General features: G+C 44.2%; 1 protein-coding gene across 1 annotated transcript in view; it reads left to right on the top strand.

Moving 5' to 3' along the window:
* The window catches only part of itfg1 (integrin alpha FG-GAP repeat containing 1), a 288,511-nt gene that overhangs the window by 174,654 nt on the left and 95,300 nt on the right, over positions 1-18,557 (top strand). The window contains exon 12 of the mRNA XM_060911643.1: positions 10,256-10,364. Coding sequence (XP_060767626.1) covers positions 10,256-10,364 — 109 coding nt within the window. The remainder of the gene's footprint in view (positions 1-10,255; positions 10,365-18,557) is intronic.

Genomic DNA, 18,557 nt, shown 5'->3' with positions numbered 1-18,557 from the left:
GATGTCATAGGAGAGAAATCAACAACAGATATCAAAACCGAACACTGAACAAATTTTTATTTACTTATTTATTTAATTTATTGTTTGATTTTTTTTTTCCCTTTGTGATGGTCACGGAGGTGATCTGATCCATTTAAATAGCTGCCGGAACACCGAATGAAATGAAAATAGCTGCCGGATCTGACGACGGAGGTTACGGATCTTGTTCCGTCATGTTCCGGCTCAAATTAAGCCCTGGCTTTACTGCATTGATGTGATATCTGTATATATTTCTGCACCCCCCCACCCCCCAAAGTCAGCATCACTCGATCCAAAGCCACGAGCAATGCAATCATAATCAGCGTTAGTTCTGGGACGTGACAGAACAGTGGTGTGTCTCTCTCCGTCATACAAAAGTATTTAAGGAAGGATTTCAACCCCCCCCTTTTTTTTTGTGTTGTTTTTCACCAAAAAAAGGGGTGGAGAAACGGGAAGTGCGGATCATGACCTTGTCAATATGTTAAATATAAACTTCTAGCATTTACCGGTGACGACTTTGTACGCCTTGCTGCCGAAGATCAGATATGCATTAGTGCCACGCAGGTTACTTTTTATAGGCAGTGTTGCCAAGTCCATGATTTTGATGGCTCTGTGGTTAACATTTCCACACAGCAGCCTCAATTAGCATTATTCGCTACCACCTTAGTAATTTGAGTGTTGAAGGCAGATTTTATTTCAGCATCAGTTCATGTTCTCTGCTGCACCTCATCATGTTCATCTTTTATAAAGTCACTTAAAGATGATCAGAACCTTTTTACACACTTTAATATTCTTAAGCTAGCGATCGGCAGCCCTGAAAGGTCCATTTCCAGCCGATCCTTTAACCTTCTGGCTGAAGTAGCCAAGTTTTGAGCTGAAATCTGTGGATACTGAGCAGAATTTATTACATTTTTAATCTTCACAACAGCCCCAAACAGCCTGAACGCATCAGTGATTCAGCAGCAGTGTGTTTCAGAGGCTGTTTCGTGGATGCAGACAGTCGGTACTCTTTCACCGTCTCTCTCCTGGATAATGAGCAGTGAGAGTCGATGCTCCGCTCATGCAGAGAGCAGTGAAGCACGCAGTGAAAGTGGAGGTGTCTCTGGTGGTCAGTGCTGTATCACGGCTGTAATTGTCCTTCCCTGGTGTGTGACCCAGGAACCGTCCTTCCCTCATGACTCTAACGAGGCAGACTGATGTTCTGTCCACGCCTCACCTGAGACCAGTGGGTAACCTCTCACCTTCCACATTCTCACTCTGTGCTTCGGCTGTGTCACAAATCCACCTGAGAACTTCAGGTCTAAGTGACTGTGTTTTATTTCCAGCAAGCTGATATATTTTTTTGTTGTTGTTCGACAGACATGAGTTAAGACTCTTAGAAAGGATGTGATCGAAAGCACTCCAAGCGAACGTTTGTGACTCATCACGCTCTGACAGGAACGAGACACTGTGTAATATTCGGGCTTAATGTTACCGCGAGGTTGAAATGGTGTTACGTCGTCAACGTGTTTTGAAAACATGGATCATTCGTGGAACTAGCCCATTTAGTTGTTTTTTAAATCTAGCATAAATTCAATTTCCAAATGCAGCATAAAAATCCATCTAAATTTCTAAAAGGCTCTGACTCCTGGTCATGCTTTGGAGGTTCTTGGGCATCCTTGGGTGAAGACTGGAGAAAACAACAGGCCAGAAAAATGCACGAGTCAACTGTCTCAACAAACTAACAGCGAGTCCGAGAGCTACGACCTCATGATGGCCGATTCCAGGGCTGTTTCATGTGGACGGAAAACCAGTTTGATGTCTTTTAAGGGTGCTTTCACATACACCACTGTTCAAAAGTTTGGGGTCACCCAGACAATTTTGTGTTTTCCATGAAAAGCCACACTTTTATTTCCCACCATAAGTTGTAAAATGAATAGAAAATATAGTCGAGACATTTTTCTGGCCATTTTCACAAATGTGATGCTCCAGAAACTCAATCTGCTCAAAGGAAGGTCAGTTTTATAGCTTCTCTAAAGAGCTCAACTGTTTTCAGCTGTGCTAACATGATTGTACAAGGGTTTTCTAATCATCCATTAGCCTTCTGAGGCAATGAGCAAACACATTGTACCATTAGAACACTGGAGTGAGAGTTGCTGGAAATGGGCCTCTATACACCTATGGAGATATTGCACCAAAAACCAGACATTTGCAGCTAGAATAGTCATTTACCACATTAGCAATGTATAGAGTGGATTTCTGATTAGTTTAAAGTGATCTTCATTGAAAAGAACAGTGCTTTTCTTTCAAAAATAAGGACATTTCAAAGTGACCCCAAACTTTTGAACGGTAGTGTATGCAGTGTTAAGTCCATTTGAATCAAACCGTGGTGCGGTTCGTCTGTGCAGGTGAGAACACCGCAATCGAACTTGGGGTTGGTTGTTTTTTTTTTTTTTTTAAAGTATCGACCAAAACAACTGGTCTGAGACCATCCCCGTGAGATGGTCTCCATATGGTTCCAGTCAAACTCTTGTGCGGTTCAATAGCAGCGAGAAGGCTATTCGATCCTGATTCGGCCCGAGTACACAAAGGGAATCAGAAACGCTGTGTGTTCTGGGTTGTGGATGACACTTCTCTTTAGATGAGCACTGCTAAACTGAGCCAAAGGACCGAGCTAGCAATGTGTACCGGTGATTTCAATTGACAAAACGCCTAAATAAACGGTGGATGCGAAACAAAATATTTTAATCTTGTAATTTCTACAATTAACTCATAATATTTTGAGCACAGCTCCGTGTTATATCTGTGACGAATCTCAGTCATCCAGGTACATAGTAATCTGTGGTTGGTTGAAGAGAGCAACTGGACTTGCTTGAAGATTCTTAAAAACGTTTCGCCACTCATCCGAAAGGCTTCCTCAGTTCTGTCTGACTAATAGGGAGTATCCGGTATTTATCCTCTCATGGATCATCATAGAATCCGAATCAGAATGCTGATGGCTGCATTGTAGGTGGCTGATAAAAGAAAAGATAAAAGGTGGCTCTCTTCAACCAACCACAGATTACTATGTACCTGGATGACTGAGATTCTTCACAGATATGTTTCTACGCACTTTGGGATGAGATCCCATCGACTGGTGCGGGAGTGTGAGAGGACTTCCAGAAAACTGGCAGACATCTTAGCCAGAGAGGATCATTCATTTTTGTCAACCTGGAATGACCATCACTGAACAGAGGTGGGTGTCTATGACATCTCTTATCAGCCACCTACGATGCAGCCATCAGCATTCTGATTCGGATTCTGTGATGATCCATGAGAGGATAAATACTGGATACTCCCTATTAGTCAGACAGAACTGAGGATGCCTTTAGGATGAGAGGCGAAACGTCTTCAAGAATCTTCGAGCAAGTCCAGTTGCTCTCTTCAACCAACCACAGATTAGCTCCGTGTTATGTGCTTGAATGATTTTTTTTTTTCTGATTTCTAGGCACACTTGGTAAATGTTTTTTTTCCTTTTTCTGTCAGTGGATTTTGAACATCCCTCATAGTGTCGGCTCCATAAACCACCACACGATCACAAGGGCCTTATTAACCTTGACGAGGATATGGTAACGTAGCCTGGGCCCGCCCATCCTAAGTGTGACGCAATACGGGGGCCTGTTGCAAACTAGTCTGGCAAGGCAAGCTATCTCCAGCTCTTCCAAGCTCCCGAAAAATCGGGAGCCAATCAACTTTGAGCATCTCCAACGGCCCTGGGTAGAGGCGTGTTCAAGGCAGTGACGTAGTAGAACTGCGACCGGAAGCCATAGATTGTTTACAGAATCTATGCCGGAAGCGCTTCATTCACTAGAAACATTACGAACATGGAGCAGCGGCAAGCCTTCGACACAGCGGTAGATGCTGTATTGAAAGCATTCAACGGGAAGTTCTCATTGAAAACGGAGCAAAGAGCAGCCCTGGAGGTATTTATCTTCTTCCTGTTACTCAAGCGGTTTCCGTCGCGTCACATACGTCAGAGGAAAGAGTGATGTGATTGGTTTAAGCTTCGTCACAGCCTTTTCTGGCTTCGACCAGTAGCAAACTGAGGCATTTCAGGGAGGCGGGTCAACCACGCGCTTTGGGAAACGGTTGGGCTTAATATCTCTGCCAGACCAATGCTCGCAGAGCTTTGAAGTTGCGTTAGCCAGACTTAGGCTACGTTCACACTGCAGGCTGAAGTGACTCAAATCCGATTTTTTTCGCCCATATGTGACCTGTATCCGATCTTTTATTGACAATATGAACGACACAGATCCGAGTTTTTCAAATCCGACCCAGGCCGTTTGGATATGTGGTCCTAATTCCGATTCCTATCCGATCTTTTCATATGCGACTTCAGTCTGAACCGCCAGGTCGCATTCATCCGACTTACACGTCATCAACAAGCCACAAACGTCACTATTCTGCGCTGAAGTAGGCGGCGGGTCTCTCAAAAAAAAGTTACAACAACATGGCGCATAATCCCGGGCGCAGATAGAGGGGGGGACTCGTCCCACCCAGATTTAAATTCACCTCGCTCAGTCCCCCCCACTTATAGGGAGGAAAAAACGTCTATGCTGTCTTTCTTTGCATAAGGCAAACCTCACGGAAAAATCAAAAGACTAATTACCATTCGGTTTATTGAGGTGCACAGCAGTGTATACATAGTTGCAACAATTCACATAAAACAAAGACTGATATTCGGTTGGTTGAGCTGCGCAGACCGCACAGGTTGCGAGCTCGAGCTTGGTTGCTATGGTAACCCACAACAAGTTTGACAGGCATATCGGGGTTGGGGTTGGTTTGCTGGCAGCTTTGTCCCCCCCAGTTCAAAAAACGTATCTGCGCCCCTGCGCATGACATCAATGCGAGGGACGCTTCGGGCTGTGAAGGTTCTGAATCTTCTCAATGGAAGGACGCAGAGGTTAGGGAGCTGATTTCCATTTGGGGGGGATGCAGCTATTCAAGCTAGATTGGATGAGTCATACCGCAACCGGGCGGTTTTACTTCCGTAAACACTGGCCATGCTCACTGCGTGTGACGTCGTCGTATCCTGCAGTGCGCATGCGGAACACTTTTAGGTCGCTTTTCGTTCATACTGAGGATCACATACAAGTCGCATATATTTGTTAATGTGAACGACCTCACAAAAAAATCGGATTTCACAAAAAAATCGGAATTGAGCATTAAGCCTTGCAGTGTGAACGTAGCGTAATGGTAACGTGGCTTAGCAATTGTGACGTCCCCGTGTAACCACGTTGAAGAGTTATACTCACGAATGAGCATATTTCTGACCAATGAGGAAATGAGTGTTATGCGTGTGTTTTCCACCCTGCACATGCCTCAGCTATGTTATTTTTTTTTTTTTTGGTTCATTTTATTATGTGCAGTGAGGACTAAACAAACCAAATGGCAAAAAAACTAAAAGAACCAATTTAACTCTGATTTGGATTCAGGAATCACAGAAATCGGTGTGAAAGCACCCGAAGGTCATGTTAAGTAGTTTTGGACATTGAGACATGCAAATTAGCAGCTCCTCATGTAACTATATTTTCTACGTCGTACAGTATATGAAGTTGCGCTTGAAAGAGTTTCGGTTAACCTGTTGTTGAATTTGAGTGGACTTTTAGGGCAGCACCAAGCCATCAGAGTTCTCGTCATAGGGAAACCATCGCTTCGCCAGCACAGACAGGGTTTTTGCTGCTGATCATCCGTCAGTGGCTGTATGGTGGTGATGAACATCTGCTCGAGGGTTCGTCGGCTCATTGCAGCGTATGACTCGATGGTTACCTCACCGGTGACTTTTTTCCAAAGCACATCTTAGAATGCATTTATTTATTTAGGCTCAGCACTTTCCTTTCTAAAGTCCTTTCCAGATTGGATTAGTTTTACATGTGGAGGTGGAGTAATGTAATTCTGAACAGGGCTTCTCTCGGATTTTAGTCCCGTCTGAATCTGTTAGGGACGGTGTGTGACAGCCCCAGATTTTATATATGAAGCGTGGGATTTTTAGCGTGATATCCATGTGTAGTGTACATCATGAAGACAATTCCGTCTCTGTAATTTATACCATCAGTTAATTATTAATAAGTGGTAATTAATACAGATGTCTTCCAGCGATGTTACTCAACAAACCTATTAGAAATACAAATTTAATCCTACAAAAATAACAAAAAGTGCTGGATTAATGCAAGGATACCGTGTTTTTTTTTTTTTTTTTTTTTTTTTTTTTTTAAAGACTAGATTATCACGTTGAAATTCTGAAACTGTAACGCCCCCTAATCCGCACATGCCCATAACCATGAATCGTGAACATAAAACTGTTCATCAGATGAAAAAACGTAGACCATCTGCGATCACGTCTGTGATTTGCAGTGAACTGATATGGAAAAAAGTCTGTGCTATCTCGACACCGCAAAGTCCACGATAAAGGAAACACCAGGAGGATGTTTGTTCATGCACTAAACGCATTCAAAAATCCAGCTTCTGATCTGTAAGGTATACGAAGGAAGTGTGTGTGTGTGTGTGTGTGTGTGTCGAGTTCTTGCTTTTGTATACATTTTAATTGTCCTTGGCTGGTAGTGCGGACTCTGGCATTGTGATTAATCACGAAGACGTCAAAATGTCCTCCTGTCTCTCTCCGTTCAGTTCACTTCATTTCACTAACTTTATTACTCCGATCAGATTAAATTACAGCATTTCCAGCAAATCAATCTGTAGCATAAAGCCGGCAACACAAATCATTTCAGATGTTTTGACTGAAAACAATCTCATAAGGTCAAGTAATAAAAATAATGCAAGTATAATTGGTGTGTGTGTGTGCGCGCGCGCGCCTACATGAACAAGCAAGTGGTCATGACCCCAATCATTTCGTATCACAGAGGGACAGACGATGCTCCTCACCGTGTCCTCTGCTGGGTTTGTTTCTGTCTAACGCTGTTTCTGCTCTCACTGCACTCAGAACAGCATTTAGACTGATCCCGATCCCGAATCTGATCAACACTCATCCCAATTCTGACTCTGGTCCTAATCCCAAGATTGATCAACACTCATCCAGATACCGACTCTGATCTCAGTTTGAGTCTAATCCCAATTCTGACACTGATCCTTATTCCAACTCTGACCGATTCTAATCTCGGATGTGATCCTGGCCCTTGGCCTGAATCCCAAATCCTAGTCATAAATCTGAGCGATTTTCTAACCTCAAACCTCGTTCAGATCTGAATCTCAAACCTTCCCTGATCCGAATCCAGAATCTGATCTTGACCATAACTTCAAGACTGACACTGATCCTAATCCCAAGTATGATGCTAATCCTGTGATACTAATCCTAAACCCAGTGCTTTTCATGATCTCTTGTTCCAGGTCTTCATCCTGGTCCTGATTCTAATCCTGAACTTCAGGCCCACTTTACACGGGGACGGTCCGAAACAAAAACGCAAAAGTCCGTTTTCGTTCTCACTTTTTTCCGCGTCTACACGACCGTTTTCAAGGATGAAATCTGCGTCTATACGGTGACGCATAAATGTGTGGAATTCAGTTGGATGTGCATGCCAGGCGGCTAGGCGGTGCTATGAAAGACCTCCGCTATGTCTGCACGCATGCGCAACGTCTTCCGTCTTGTCTGATCTGCACCGCGAAAACTTTGACTGCTCTGGCTATGGTAAGTAAGAAAGTCAGTAAGAAAAAAAAGTAAGAGCATGCTATACCTGCCTCTGTTCATTAACGGTATATGTGCAGATTCGGTATAGATGTTCGAAGGACTCCTGGACGTTTATTAAAGCTGCCAGAGCAGCTTGAAGGTCCGTTGGATCGATGTAATCAGACATGCTCTTACTTTTTTACTTACTTTCTTACTTCCCGGGCTGGCATGTACAGTATGACATGTATGACGTAAACGCGTACCCGACGTGAGCAGATCCGAGCAGAGTTTCGCGTATTGGGTAGTTTAGACGGATATGCAACGGGGGCTGTTTTTAACTTATCCACTCTGGAAGGCGTTTTCAATTTTTTCCGTTTTTCAGCCTCGGAAACGCCGTAGACGAAAGGCACTTCCGATAAAATATTTAGTCGTTTTTACCCGACAGCGTCCTCGTGTAAACGGGCCCTCATTCTCATCCTTTTCTCGACCCTAACATTCATCTGAATCACACTTGCACAACAGAAGTTTTTCTTTCATGTCATGTTTACACTGTTTATATTGTCTGAGTGTTTAGTCTGTCTAGTTCTTATCTAGAGTGTTTATACTGTTTATATTGTTTGTTTTTTCAGTTATTCTATTTGTATTTATTGCATTGCCTGTTTGCACCGTGGGTCAGAGAGGACTGAAATTTCATCTGTGCTGTATGTCGAGCATGTAGAGCATATTTGACAAAGTTGACTTGACTTGATTTTCTCTGTGAACACCTTCATGAAACGGCACACACAGTTTTCATACATAACATTTTACATGCATGTTAATTATGTTAACGTAAGAGTTTTAGTTTAAAAAAAAATGTATATGAACACAGCACAAGTACAAAACGCAGATACAGATACCATCAGTAGGCGGAGCTACCAGACAAACGTGAGCGCAGCACAGCCGCTTAATTACGTCATTAAACACGTCCGGAGTTTCAATCGTACATGTTGATCGTCATCACTGAAAGTAACTCGGATTCCTTCTCAGAGCTGCGAGTCATTTTAGTTATAAGCAGGGTGCGATTTGTCAAACCAGAAGGGGGGATGTTTTTTTTTTTTTTTTTTTTTTAAATCATGAAACGTCACAAAATTAAGGTAACAATAGGCTAACAGCTCAATAACATCTGATGATATCAAATGAATAACACTAAATGAAAACGAACACTAAACCAGAGATAGTAAATTCATCTTCCTATCTCTCTGACTAAATACACGAACACTAACACACAACAAAGTTCGCATTGCTTGTCGCGTTGCTGTGATGTTTCTCTCCCTCCGGATTAAATGGACAGTGACTCGAAAATCACTAAAATACATGAATACTAAATGAACAGTTTGCTCTGATGGCGCAGTTCACATTGTGCGCAGCTTTCCGATTTAAACTGTTTTTTTTTTCTCATCCTTATACTTCCTGTTTCATGGACTGTAACGGATTTGCTTATTTAGTAATTTTAATACAGAATTTACTTTGAAATTATAATCAGACACTCCAACGCCCCCCCTAAAAAAAAAAAATCGGCTGTGAAAAAGGCGGCATCCGCCAAAAGGCGCGCTGTTTGCATCCCTGCGAGAACGCAAAGATATTGTTATTATCTACAATGTATCTATTTGCTGGGGACGTTCGTGAACATCAAAGCTGCCACTTGGGGTCATTTTGAAAGTGAGTGCAATGTAGACCATAGAAAACTGTCTCACAACATGCCTGTCATGTCAACTTTTTTTTTTGGTTTGTTTGTTTTATTGACGGGGTTGTCCCCGAGGATTTTTTTTTTCAGCAGAGATAAAAACCAGAGGGGGGATGATCCCCACCATCCCCCCCAGCAAATCGCACCCAGATTATAAGAATAATTTTAGCAGGAATCTTGTGCAGAAATCAGAGAGGGTTGATCAACACGGGTCTTTATTCTTCTTTATGACTTCTAATTGTAATTTGCATTAGTGTAGAATCAGGGCTATGCACAAACACAACCCCACACACACTACACCATTTTCTTCTTCAGCTGTGTTTGCTGCACGGCCCCTGGCTACAGTAACGTGGGGGGTTTTATGCAGTTGCCTACAAACACACACTTTACTGCCGTAAGGACTGCAGACGGAACTCCAGTCTAAATGGAAATGTGTAAATGTTTGGCCTTGGATCATATTATTATGTTTTATTTCAGTAAACCCAAGAGAGAGCAAAGTTCCATTTAGAGCAGTATGCTGTTTACAACACGTGTGTGTGTGTGTGTGTGTGTGTGTGTGTGTGTGTGTGTGTGTGTGTGTGTGTGTGAGAAAGAAAGAAATGAACCCTTTGATGACTGGTGTGGACTTTCTTCGGGTGATTTTCTTTTATTCAAAAATCCAAGTAGTTTTTCACTTTGCGAGATTTTCTTTCTTGGAAGTGGTGACGCCTTCACGGTGCAGCGTGCAGCATTAGTGTCACACACACGGGGCTTTGATCTGATGGCGAGTCACGGTCCTGCAGAGTGCATTAGCAATGCGAGAGTGTGAATATTTGACAGAGCTGTGAGGAGCCTGGCACGTTGTGAGAAACTGAATTGTGTTTTTCTCGTTGTAGGGAATTCTGGACATGATCGTGCTGAGCCGAACAGAGGGGAAGAAAGAGCTCACCATCCGCGCCCTGAAGAACAACTTTGAGGCCGACGCTTATTTTGTCAAAGTAATTGGTGAGTGGATGATTCGGAAACATCATAATGCCCATCGACCCCAAATACACTCACTGGCCACTTTATTAGGAACACCCATCCTCCTGCAGTTTTATTTGACGCGGTTCTGTAATCAGCCGATCCCTCGACAGCAGCACGACGCGTCAAATCACGCAGATACAAATCAAGAGCTTCAGTTAATGTTCACAATGTTCAAACATCAGAACGGGAAACGCTGTGATGTCAATTTTTGTGTGACTTACTTTCTTTCACTGTGGTCTGGGTGTCGGTTTGAGCCAGATGGAGCATGAAGGTTTGAGGATTTCAGAAACTGCTGATCTCCTCCTGGGGTTTTCACACACAGCAGTCTCTGGGGTTTATACAGAATGGTGCCAAAAACATATCTGAGCGAGTGCGTGAGCGACAGTTCTGTGGGTGGAAACAAACGCCGTGTTGATAAGAGAGGGTCAGAGATCAGAAAATGGACAGATTGGTTCGAGCTTTTTTTTTTTTTTTTTTTGCCAGGAAGGATATAGTAACTCGTATAATCACTCTTTACAACTGTGGTGAGCAGAAAAGCATCTCAGCATGCAACAGCAGAAGAACACGTTGGGTTCCGCTCATGCAGCCAAGAACAGGGAGCTTAGAACCAACAACAAGTTCCTATTAAAGTGGCCAGTGAGTGCATAAATTCTTTTTTGTTTGTGGTGTTGCATCTTCAGCAGGTTATGTGCTGCCATGATTTTGGCTCAGTTACAGCCTCGGTCCATAATGCGGATCAATCTGAACTTTCAAAAGTGCCAACAGTTTGAACAAAGTCAACTGTCCACAATTTCAGTAATTCTGAACTGATGCAAGAGAACACTGACGTCCTGATTCACCAACGTCCCAAAAAAACCAAGTGCAATTTTTTTTTTTTTGTACAAAAAGTGGGCAAAGGAGTAAAGCGGTACGAAGATGTCCCATAATGCAAACCTCCATATACTTTTTTTTTTAAAGATATTTTTGGGGCTTTTTTTCACCTTTATTGGATAGGACAGTGTAGAGACAGGAAATGAGCGGAGAGAGAGACGGGGAGGGATCGGGAAATGACCTCGGGTCGGAATCGAACCCGGGTCCCCGGATTTATGGTGTGGCGCCTTAGCCACCTGAGCCACGACGCCCCCCTCCATATAATTTTTACAGTTTAGTTGTGAAGTGACATCTGGGGGGTGTTTTTGCGTGTGCTAATTAATCTTGATGGCCATGGCAAGTTTAAATTTCTTTAGAGATTTCTGGGGCGGGCGGCACGGTGGTGTAGTGGTTAGCGCTGTCGCCTCACAGCAAGAAGGTCCTGGGTTCGAGCCCCGGGGCCGGCGAGGGCCTTTCTGTGCGGAGTTTGCATGTTCTCCCCGTGTCCGCGTGGGTTTCCTCCGGGTGCTCCGGTTTCCCCCACAGTCCAAAGACATGCAGGTTAGGTTAACTGGTGACTCTAAATTGAGCGTAGGTGTGAATGTGAGTGTGAATGGTTGTCTGTGTCTATGTGTCAGCCCTGTGATGACCTGGCGACTTGTCCAGGGTGTACCCCGCCTTTCGCCCATAGTCAGCTGGGATAGGCTCCAGCTTGCCTGCGACCCTGTAGAAGGATAAAGCGGCTAGAGATAATGAGATGAGATGAGATGAGATTTCTGGGGCTCCTTCTCAGGGAGGGAGGAGTGGCGTACTCTCTCCCCTGTCAATTACAGCGACTCTAGACAATCATGGGCGTCTGTGAGCTCGTGCATATGGAAATGAATGGTTAGCACTTTCCTCCGAGTGTATTACACCGCCCCCTAACCTTGCATGGGCTACAGTTCAGAAACAGGCAGTCGGCTGGCATCGTATGCCTCGGAGGAAGCATGTGATGCTCCTCACCCTCCCTGGTTGATAGCAGTCATGTGATAGAGGAGAGCGTGCGTGGGCGCGAATTGGCCATGAATAATTTAGGGAGAAAATTGAGGGGGAAAAAAGAAACTGAAAATAAACATAGCCACATGTCTGAAGTTTGTGTGCCCATTATAACACTGAGAGATGTGTTTTTTATATTAAAAAAAAAAATACATCAGCGGAAATTAAAATGTCGGTGTCAGAGACTCAATACAAAACCAGCTCTGTCACTGGTATACACTACTGTTCAAAAGTTTGGGGTCACCCAGACAATTTTGTGTTTTCCATGAAAAGTCACACTTTTATTTCCCACCATAAGTTGTAAAATGAATAGAAAATATAGTCGAGACATTTTTCTGGCCATTTTGAGCATTTAATCGACCCCACAAATGTGATGCTCCAGAAACTCAATCTGCTCAAAGGAAGGTCAGTTTTATAGCTTCTCTAAAGAGCTCAACTGTTTTCAGCTGTGCTAACATGATTGTACAAGGGTTTTCTAATCATCCATTAGCCTTCTGAGGCAATGAGCAAACACATTGTACCATTAGAACACTGGAGTGAGAGTTGCTGGAAATGGGCCTCTATACACCTATGGAGATATTGCACCAAAAACCAGACATTTGCAGCTAGAATAGTCATTTACCACATTAGCAATGTATAGAGTGGATTTCTGATTAGTTTAAAGTGAGCTTCATTGAAAAGAACAGTGCTTTTCTTTCAAAAATAAGCACATTTCAAAGTGTTTAATCTTGATAAACCTCTCATTATTAAAACATCCATCCATTATCGAGTCCGCTCCATTATCAGAGCCGTGGAGGAAACTGGAGCCGGACCACCCTGTCTTCGGGTGAGAGGCGGGTCACACCTTGGGCAGATTGCCAGTCTATCACAGAGCTAACATTATTAAAACGTCATCAGTGCTTTTTGTTTCTCTTCATCCACCAGAAACAGATTTCCACAAATTTCATACCTGCTCTCCGGAGGTACCATATTAATTCTCGCACACACAATCGCCGTTCCTGAAATGATTTTCATCATGAAAATGGTTAGTGACTCATACAGCAGGCACTCCATGAACCTATTTGCATTGATACTGCCCTTTATTTTATGCTTTTATTTAGAAACATGCCAAATTTGCATATTCATTAAATCAGATGCGCAACAAACAAAAAACCAGACAAGGTGTTAAGATATTTGGGAGTGTTTATGAACTTTTGCACATTTTTATACGTACACAAATCTTAGGGTGTATTCAGACCAGGATAGTTCGATAGTTCACTTGCTTTGGTCTGAACCAAATGTTTTGTTTTTTTTTTCATTTTGGTGCGGTTCGCTTTCACACTGTACATTTTAGTAAGCGGACCAAAATCTGTCAACAAAGCCACGCGCCCTGAGGTCGTTCAGCTATTGGTCAGAGACGACACGCGCATAAAGCGTTAAGTTCAAAAGTAGTCATGGAGGATAGCGCTGATGAGCGCACATCATCATGTGACAGTTCTGGCTCTTCACGCAAGTCGCTAGTACCGCCACTTTTTGAAAGAATGTCCCTGATTTTAATGTAGGTCTGACGGAGTTTCTTCACTTTTAGCCGACATTGTTCTGGGGAGCGCGTGAACCCCTTCTCCTTCATTTTCTCACTGAATACAGCAAACACGTCGGCATTTTTGTGTGTTCTCTCCAAAAGCTCAGATATGTGGACATCTGCCCATATATCCACAAGGGTACGCGTTTCTTCCTCGGCCCACGTTTGCCCCCTACTCATTTTTTGTACTCTGTAGTCTAGCCTACCACTGGTCTGAATGACTGAACGACTGTTGTAAGGTTCCCTTGACAACCGAAACAGTGTTTGCGCTTTGCGGTGGAGTGTCAAGACTCTGTTTCCCATAATGCTCGACAAACGACGGAAGCTCCGGAGGTACAAAAAAGCAAAACTGTCGGATTAGGTCCGGTCTGCTTTCACACCTCCAAAAGGTCCGCACCAGGGTTCCTTTGGTCCGGACCGAGTCCGACCTTGCAGCTCGGTCTCGGTCCGCTTGTTTGGTCCGGACCAGAGTTCGGTGGTTTGTATTCAGACCAACCCAAAAGGTCCGGACCAAGGGAAATTTGGTTCGTTTGGTCCGGACCAAACAACGTAGGTGTGAATACGCCCTTAAGTAAAGTGGGATTTGAGAGGACGTGCTGTATGTACAGGAAGTAGCCATTGGAAAAGGCAGCAATGGAGCTCATCAGATGAGGACCACAAGCACGGATGAGAACAAGCTGTACAGAAGAGGAAAAACATGAACACCCTGAGTGTTAATGAAGGAACGCATTTTCTTGTGTAATTGTCTTTGGTCGTTTCATCCAACTTCAACATTCGCTTCTTCCAACTAACTCCGACGGGTCATGTTCTCCTGTCATGTTGCTGGGATGGAGGGATGGAGGAATAGTAAAGGGAACGTGACCCCATGGTGCGAGTGTTTGTTGAACCTGTCACAACGGAGCTGAAAGGGGTGTGTGTGTGTGTGTGTGTGTGTGTGTGTGGGCTGGTCAGCCTAGAAACGGAGACACCAGTGAACCTGACATTTGGAGAGCTGACATTTGCAAAGAGGGCGGACCTCGTAAAAGCCACCTTAACGTTTAATCCTGTGACGGTGCTTTTATTATAGCAGAATGCACGTGTGTGTACATGTGTGCGTATATAAACTGTCGCTGGCTCTCTGGACTAGACCCAAATACCAAGGTGTGTGTGTGTGCGTGCTCTTGTTGCATATGACATTTGGTGCTTTCTAGCTGGAAACAATGTACCGCTGACACATACACCATTTCCCTCCCACTCTCTCACTGCCTCTTCATGTCTCTCGCCCTCCTATCCTCATCATATCCCTTGCTACCTCCCTCTGTGTCTCATTTCCTCCTTCCTTCCTCCTCTCTTTCTGGGATAATGAGCAGTGTGAGTGTGTTATCAGTTGATGCTATGATCGTGCACAGAGAACTGAAAGCAGCGAGGCACTCTGGGTAATCTGCTGTGAATTGCAAACTGCTCCCAGGCTGCCAGTACCCTCACACACACACACACACACACACACACACAAAAAAAAATAAACTTGCATCGCCGTGTTGTTACACACTGCCTGTCAAGCAATATCTATGTATGACTTAGAAAAAGAGAAAGAACAAGACACTTTCCCCTGCTGGAGAGCATGAATAGCAGAAAGGTTTGGGAGGAGGTGACCATGCTGTGAATGCCAAGCTACCGTTCTGCTCAAGTCATTAATCTAACATATGAACGCGTATACGCATACGCACACAGCATGAACCAGGCTTTGCGTTCCCCTCACTCTCCCTGAGATGCGGTTGAGAGCCTAATGGCTTCCTCTTTGGGAACTGATGCAAGAGCTGCAGCTGTGTGGATTCGAGGAAACGATTCTGAAGGGTAAAACTTCCTGGATGGATAAAGAGGTGTGTGTGTGTGTGTGTGTGTGTGTGTGTGTGTGTGTGTGTGTGTGTAAAACATCTATGTGTACTCGTCCAGATGCTCCGTCGTGTTTTATGGTGCTGCGTTTGAACCCATTGGAAATGCAGTTCCTGCTGCATGTTGCAGTGTCGCGCTCCGTCACAGCCCAGGCCACACGGGCCAGTTTAAGCGCTCTCAAAGGGCCATAAAGCGCAGCGTATTTAAGTGCATCTAGTCTGGGGATGAACATGAGTTGCATCAATAACTTCACCTCTTAAAATGAAATGTAGAACTGCCACCACTTTTCAAACTGCTGCTCAAGCAACATCACAGAGCAGATGAGCGCTCTGAGGAAAGGCCTGTCCGGCCCAGATTGGAAAGTGTTGCTTTGACTGACGGGACAGATAGTAATGTCATCCTTTCTACCCATTTTCAGACATCTACTGTAGCTTTGGCACCGTAAGGATTCAAGCTTATGATCTCCTAAAGAAAGGGCTACCACTTTGGGTCCTTTACTCTGAAGCTAGCAAAAAAAAAACTATTTGTCGAGTTTCTGTGCTGCTGCATCCAGAAGCCATTCTGCAAATTTGTGAAAGGCCCGCTATACAAATCAGATCAGCAGATCTCTGCTAAGATCTGACGTCCTTAGTGTCTTACTTTTCTGAAACTGTCGGATGACCACGTTTTTGTCTTTGCTAGGAACATAAGCCTGTTGTGCAAAAAGAAGAAGAAGCCTGGACTTCACTGTCAATCAAATCAAATCAAGTTTATTTGTATAGCGCTTTTAACAATAAACATTGTCGCAAAGCAGCTTTACAGAATTTGAACGACTAAAACATGAGCTAATTTTATCCCTAATCTATCCCCAATGAGCACGCCTGTGGCGACGGTGGCAAGGAAAAACTCCCTCAGACGACATGAGGAAGAAACCTCGAGAGGAACCAGACTCAAAAGGGAACCCATCCTCATTTGGGCAACAACAGACAGCCTGACTATAATATTAACAGTTTTAACAGGTATAACCCTCAACTGTCCTCATGGGGCCGTCCTTCACAGGAGCGGTGTGATAAAACTCCGACCAGACACAGGGCACCAGGATGGATCAAGCAGGTCCGAGGGGCATTTGTCCGTGTCTTCTCTCACCAAAAAAAAAAAAAAGTTGTAATGTTTTAATGTTAAGAGCTGTTGTTTACATGGCTAACATTTTACACAGCCTTTCATGCTGCATTGACTCGTGTGTTCAGCCACTCAACATACTTATGTCTGGATCAATCACTTACATCACACATGGTTCCTCGTGTTGGGAGAGTACCTACCCTGAAGTAGGAGTTTAGAAAGTCCCTCAAAACGACGGTTTAAGAACTACAATCATCCTCCGTTCCTGCAGTGTGGACACAAAACAAGGGTACTTCTTGTTTCTAAGAACTAATGGAAAAGTTCCTCCATTCCAGAAGAACCCAATGATATTGTTTGTTGCTGATTTGGAGCTAACTGTTGTAGTACTCAGACAATGTACAATGCCTTGTACTGCTCCTCAGAGCGATTGTCCCCATCCCTCCACTGGCCTGCGCTTGCACTGCGCTTTATGTTCCAGTCCCGAATGCGGTTATATCATCACGATGCAGCTTTCTTCATCTCATCTCATTATCTGTAGCCGCTTTATCCTGTTCTACAGGGTCGCAGGCGAGCTGGATCCTATCCCAGCTGACTACGGGCGAAAGGCGGGGTTCACCCTGGAAAAGTCGCCAGGTCATCACAGGGCTGACACATAGACACAGACAACCATTCACACTCACATTCACACCTACGCTCAATTTAGAGTCACCAGTTAACCTAACCTGCATGTCTTTGGACTGTGGGGGAAACCGGAGCACCCGGAGGAAACCCACGCGGACACGGGGAGAACATGCAAACTCTGCACAGAAAGGCCCTCGCCGGCCACAGGGCTCGAACCCGGACCTTCTTGCTGTGAGGCGACAGCGCTAACCACTACACCACCGTGCCGCCTTTCAAGTTTAACATGTGGGATATAAATGATTTACCTGCCTTAGAAATGCAGAGAAGCTTGTCAGAAGTGCTTGAATCTTTTGCATCTGTCACCGTATGCGGTTTGTAGATGCGAACCTGGTATCTAGCGTACTCCCACTGCTTGTTTCTAGCTGCACTAGACTCTCAGTTCCAGTCCAGAACTGGAAGCAAGGTTTTTTTTGGCTGAAGCAGCAACTATGTGCTGTCAGAGTTCAGCGTTTCTCAGCACAAACTCCACTGATTCAGCTCATGAAGGCTGATTTGAGTCTGATGCTGGAGATCAGGGAAACAAACTGCAGTGCAGGGAAATGGATGTGGTGGAACACTGAGCGAGCGGAGCAGTGAAGTCGACAAGGGTGAATTAGGGAGTCCAGATGAATGACGTTACTGAGGACTCAACAGCGTGTCCGTTTAAAACCTTTAGCCCAGCACGTGTTGCGTTTCCGTGCACCTGTCGGTTTGTTCTTAGTAGCAGGTCTGCCGTCGCTCCCCGTCTCCTAGCTGTTCGTATGAAACAAATAAAATAATGCTGCATTTCCATGCAGCTGTGTGTCACGGTGTTGACTAGATGCTTGTCCATGTACGGTACAGCTTGTGGTATTCATGACTGGAAGTCGAAATTTCCTGACATCATCCGTGCTGCATTGACGACATTTCGTACAATTAATGTCATTTTTGGTCTTTTCTTAGTGCACACTTAGTATTAATATTCAACTTTCTTTCTATTGCCTTTTTCCATAAAAGATTGATGATGATGTGTTAGCTTGCTCAATTGTTAGCCTCAGCCACTAGCTATCCTGCACCATGCATCCATATTTCCCAGTTACCTAGCAACAGTGTGGATT

Source organism: Neoarius graeffei, chromosome 27 (genome assembly GCF_027579695.1).
Source record: "Neoarius graeffei isolate fNeoGra1 chromosome 27, fNeoGra1.pri, whole genome shotgun sequence".
Lineage (NCBI taxonomy): Eukaryota > Metazoa > Chordata > Actinopteri > Siluriformes > Ariidae > Neoarius > Neoarius graeffei.
The sequence above is the reverse complement of the archived record's forward strand: the minus strand, read 5'-3'. Positions and strand labels throughout refer to the sequence as shown.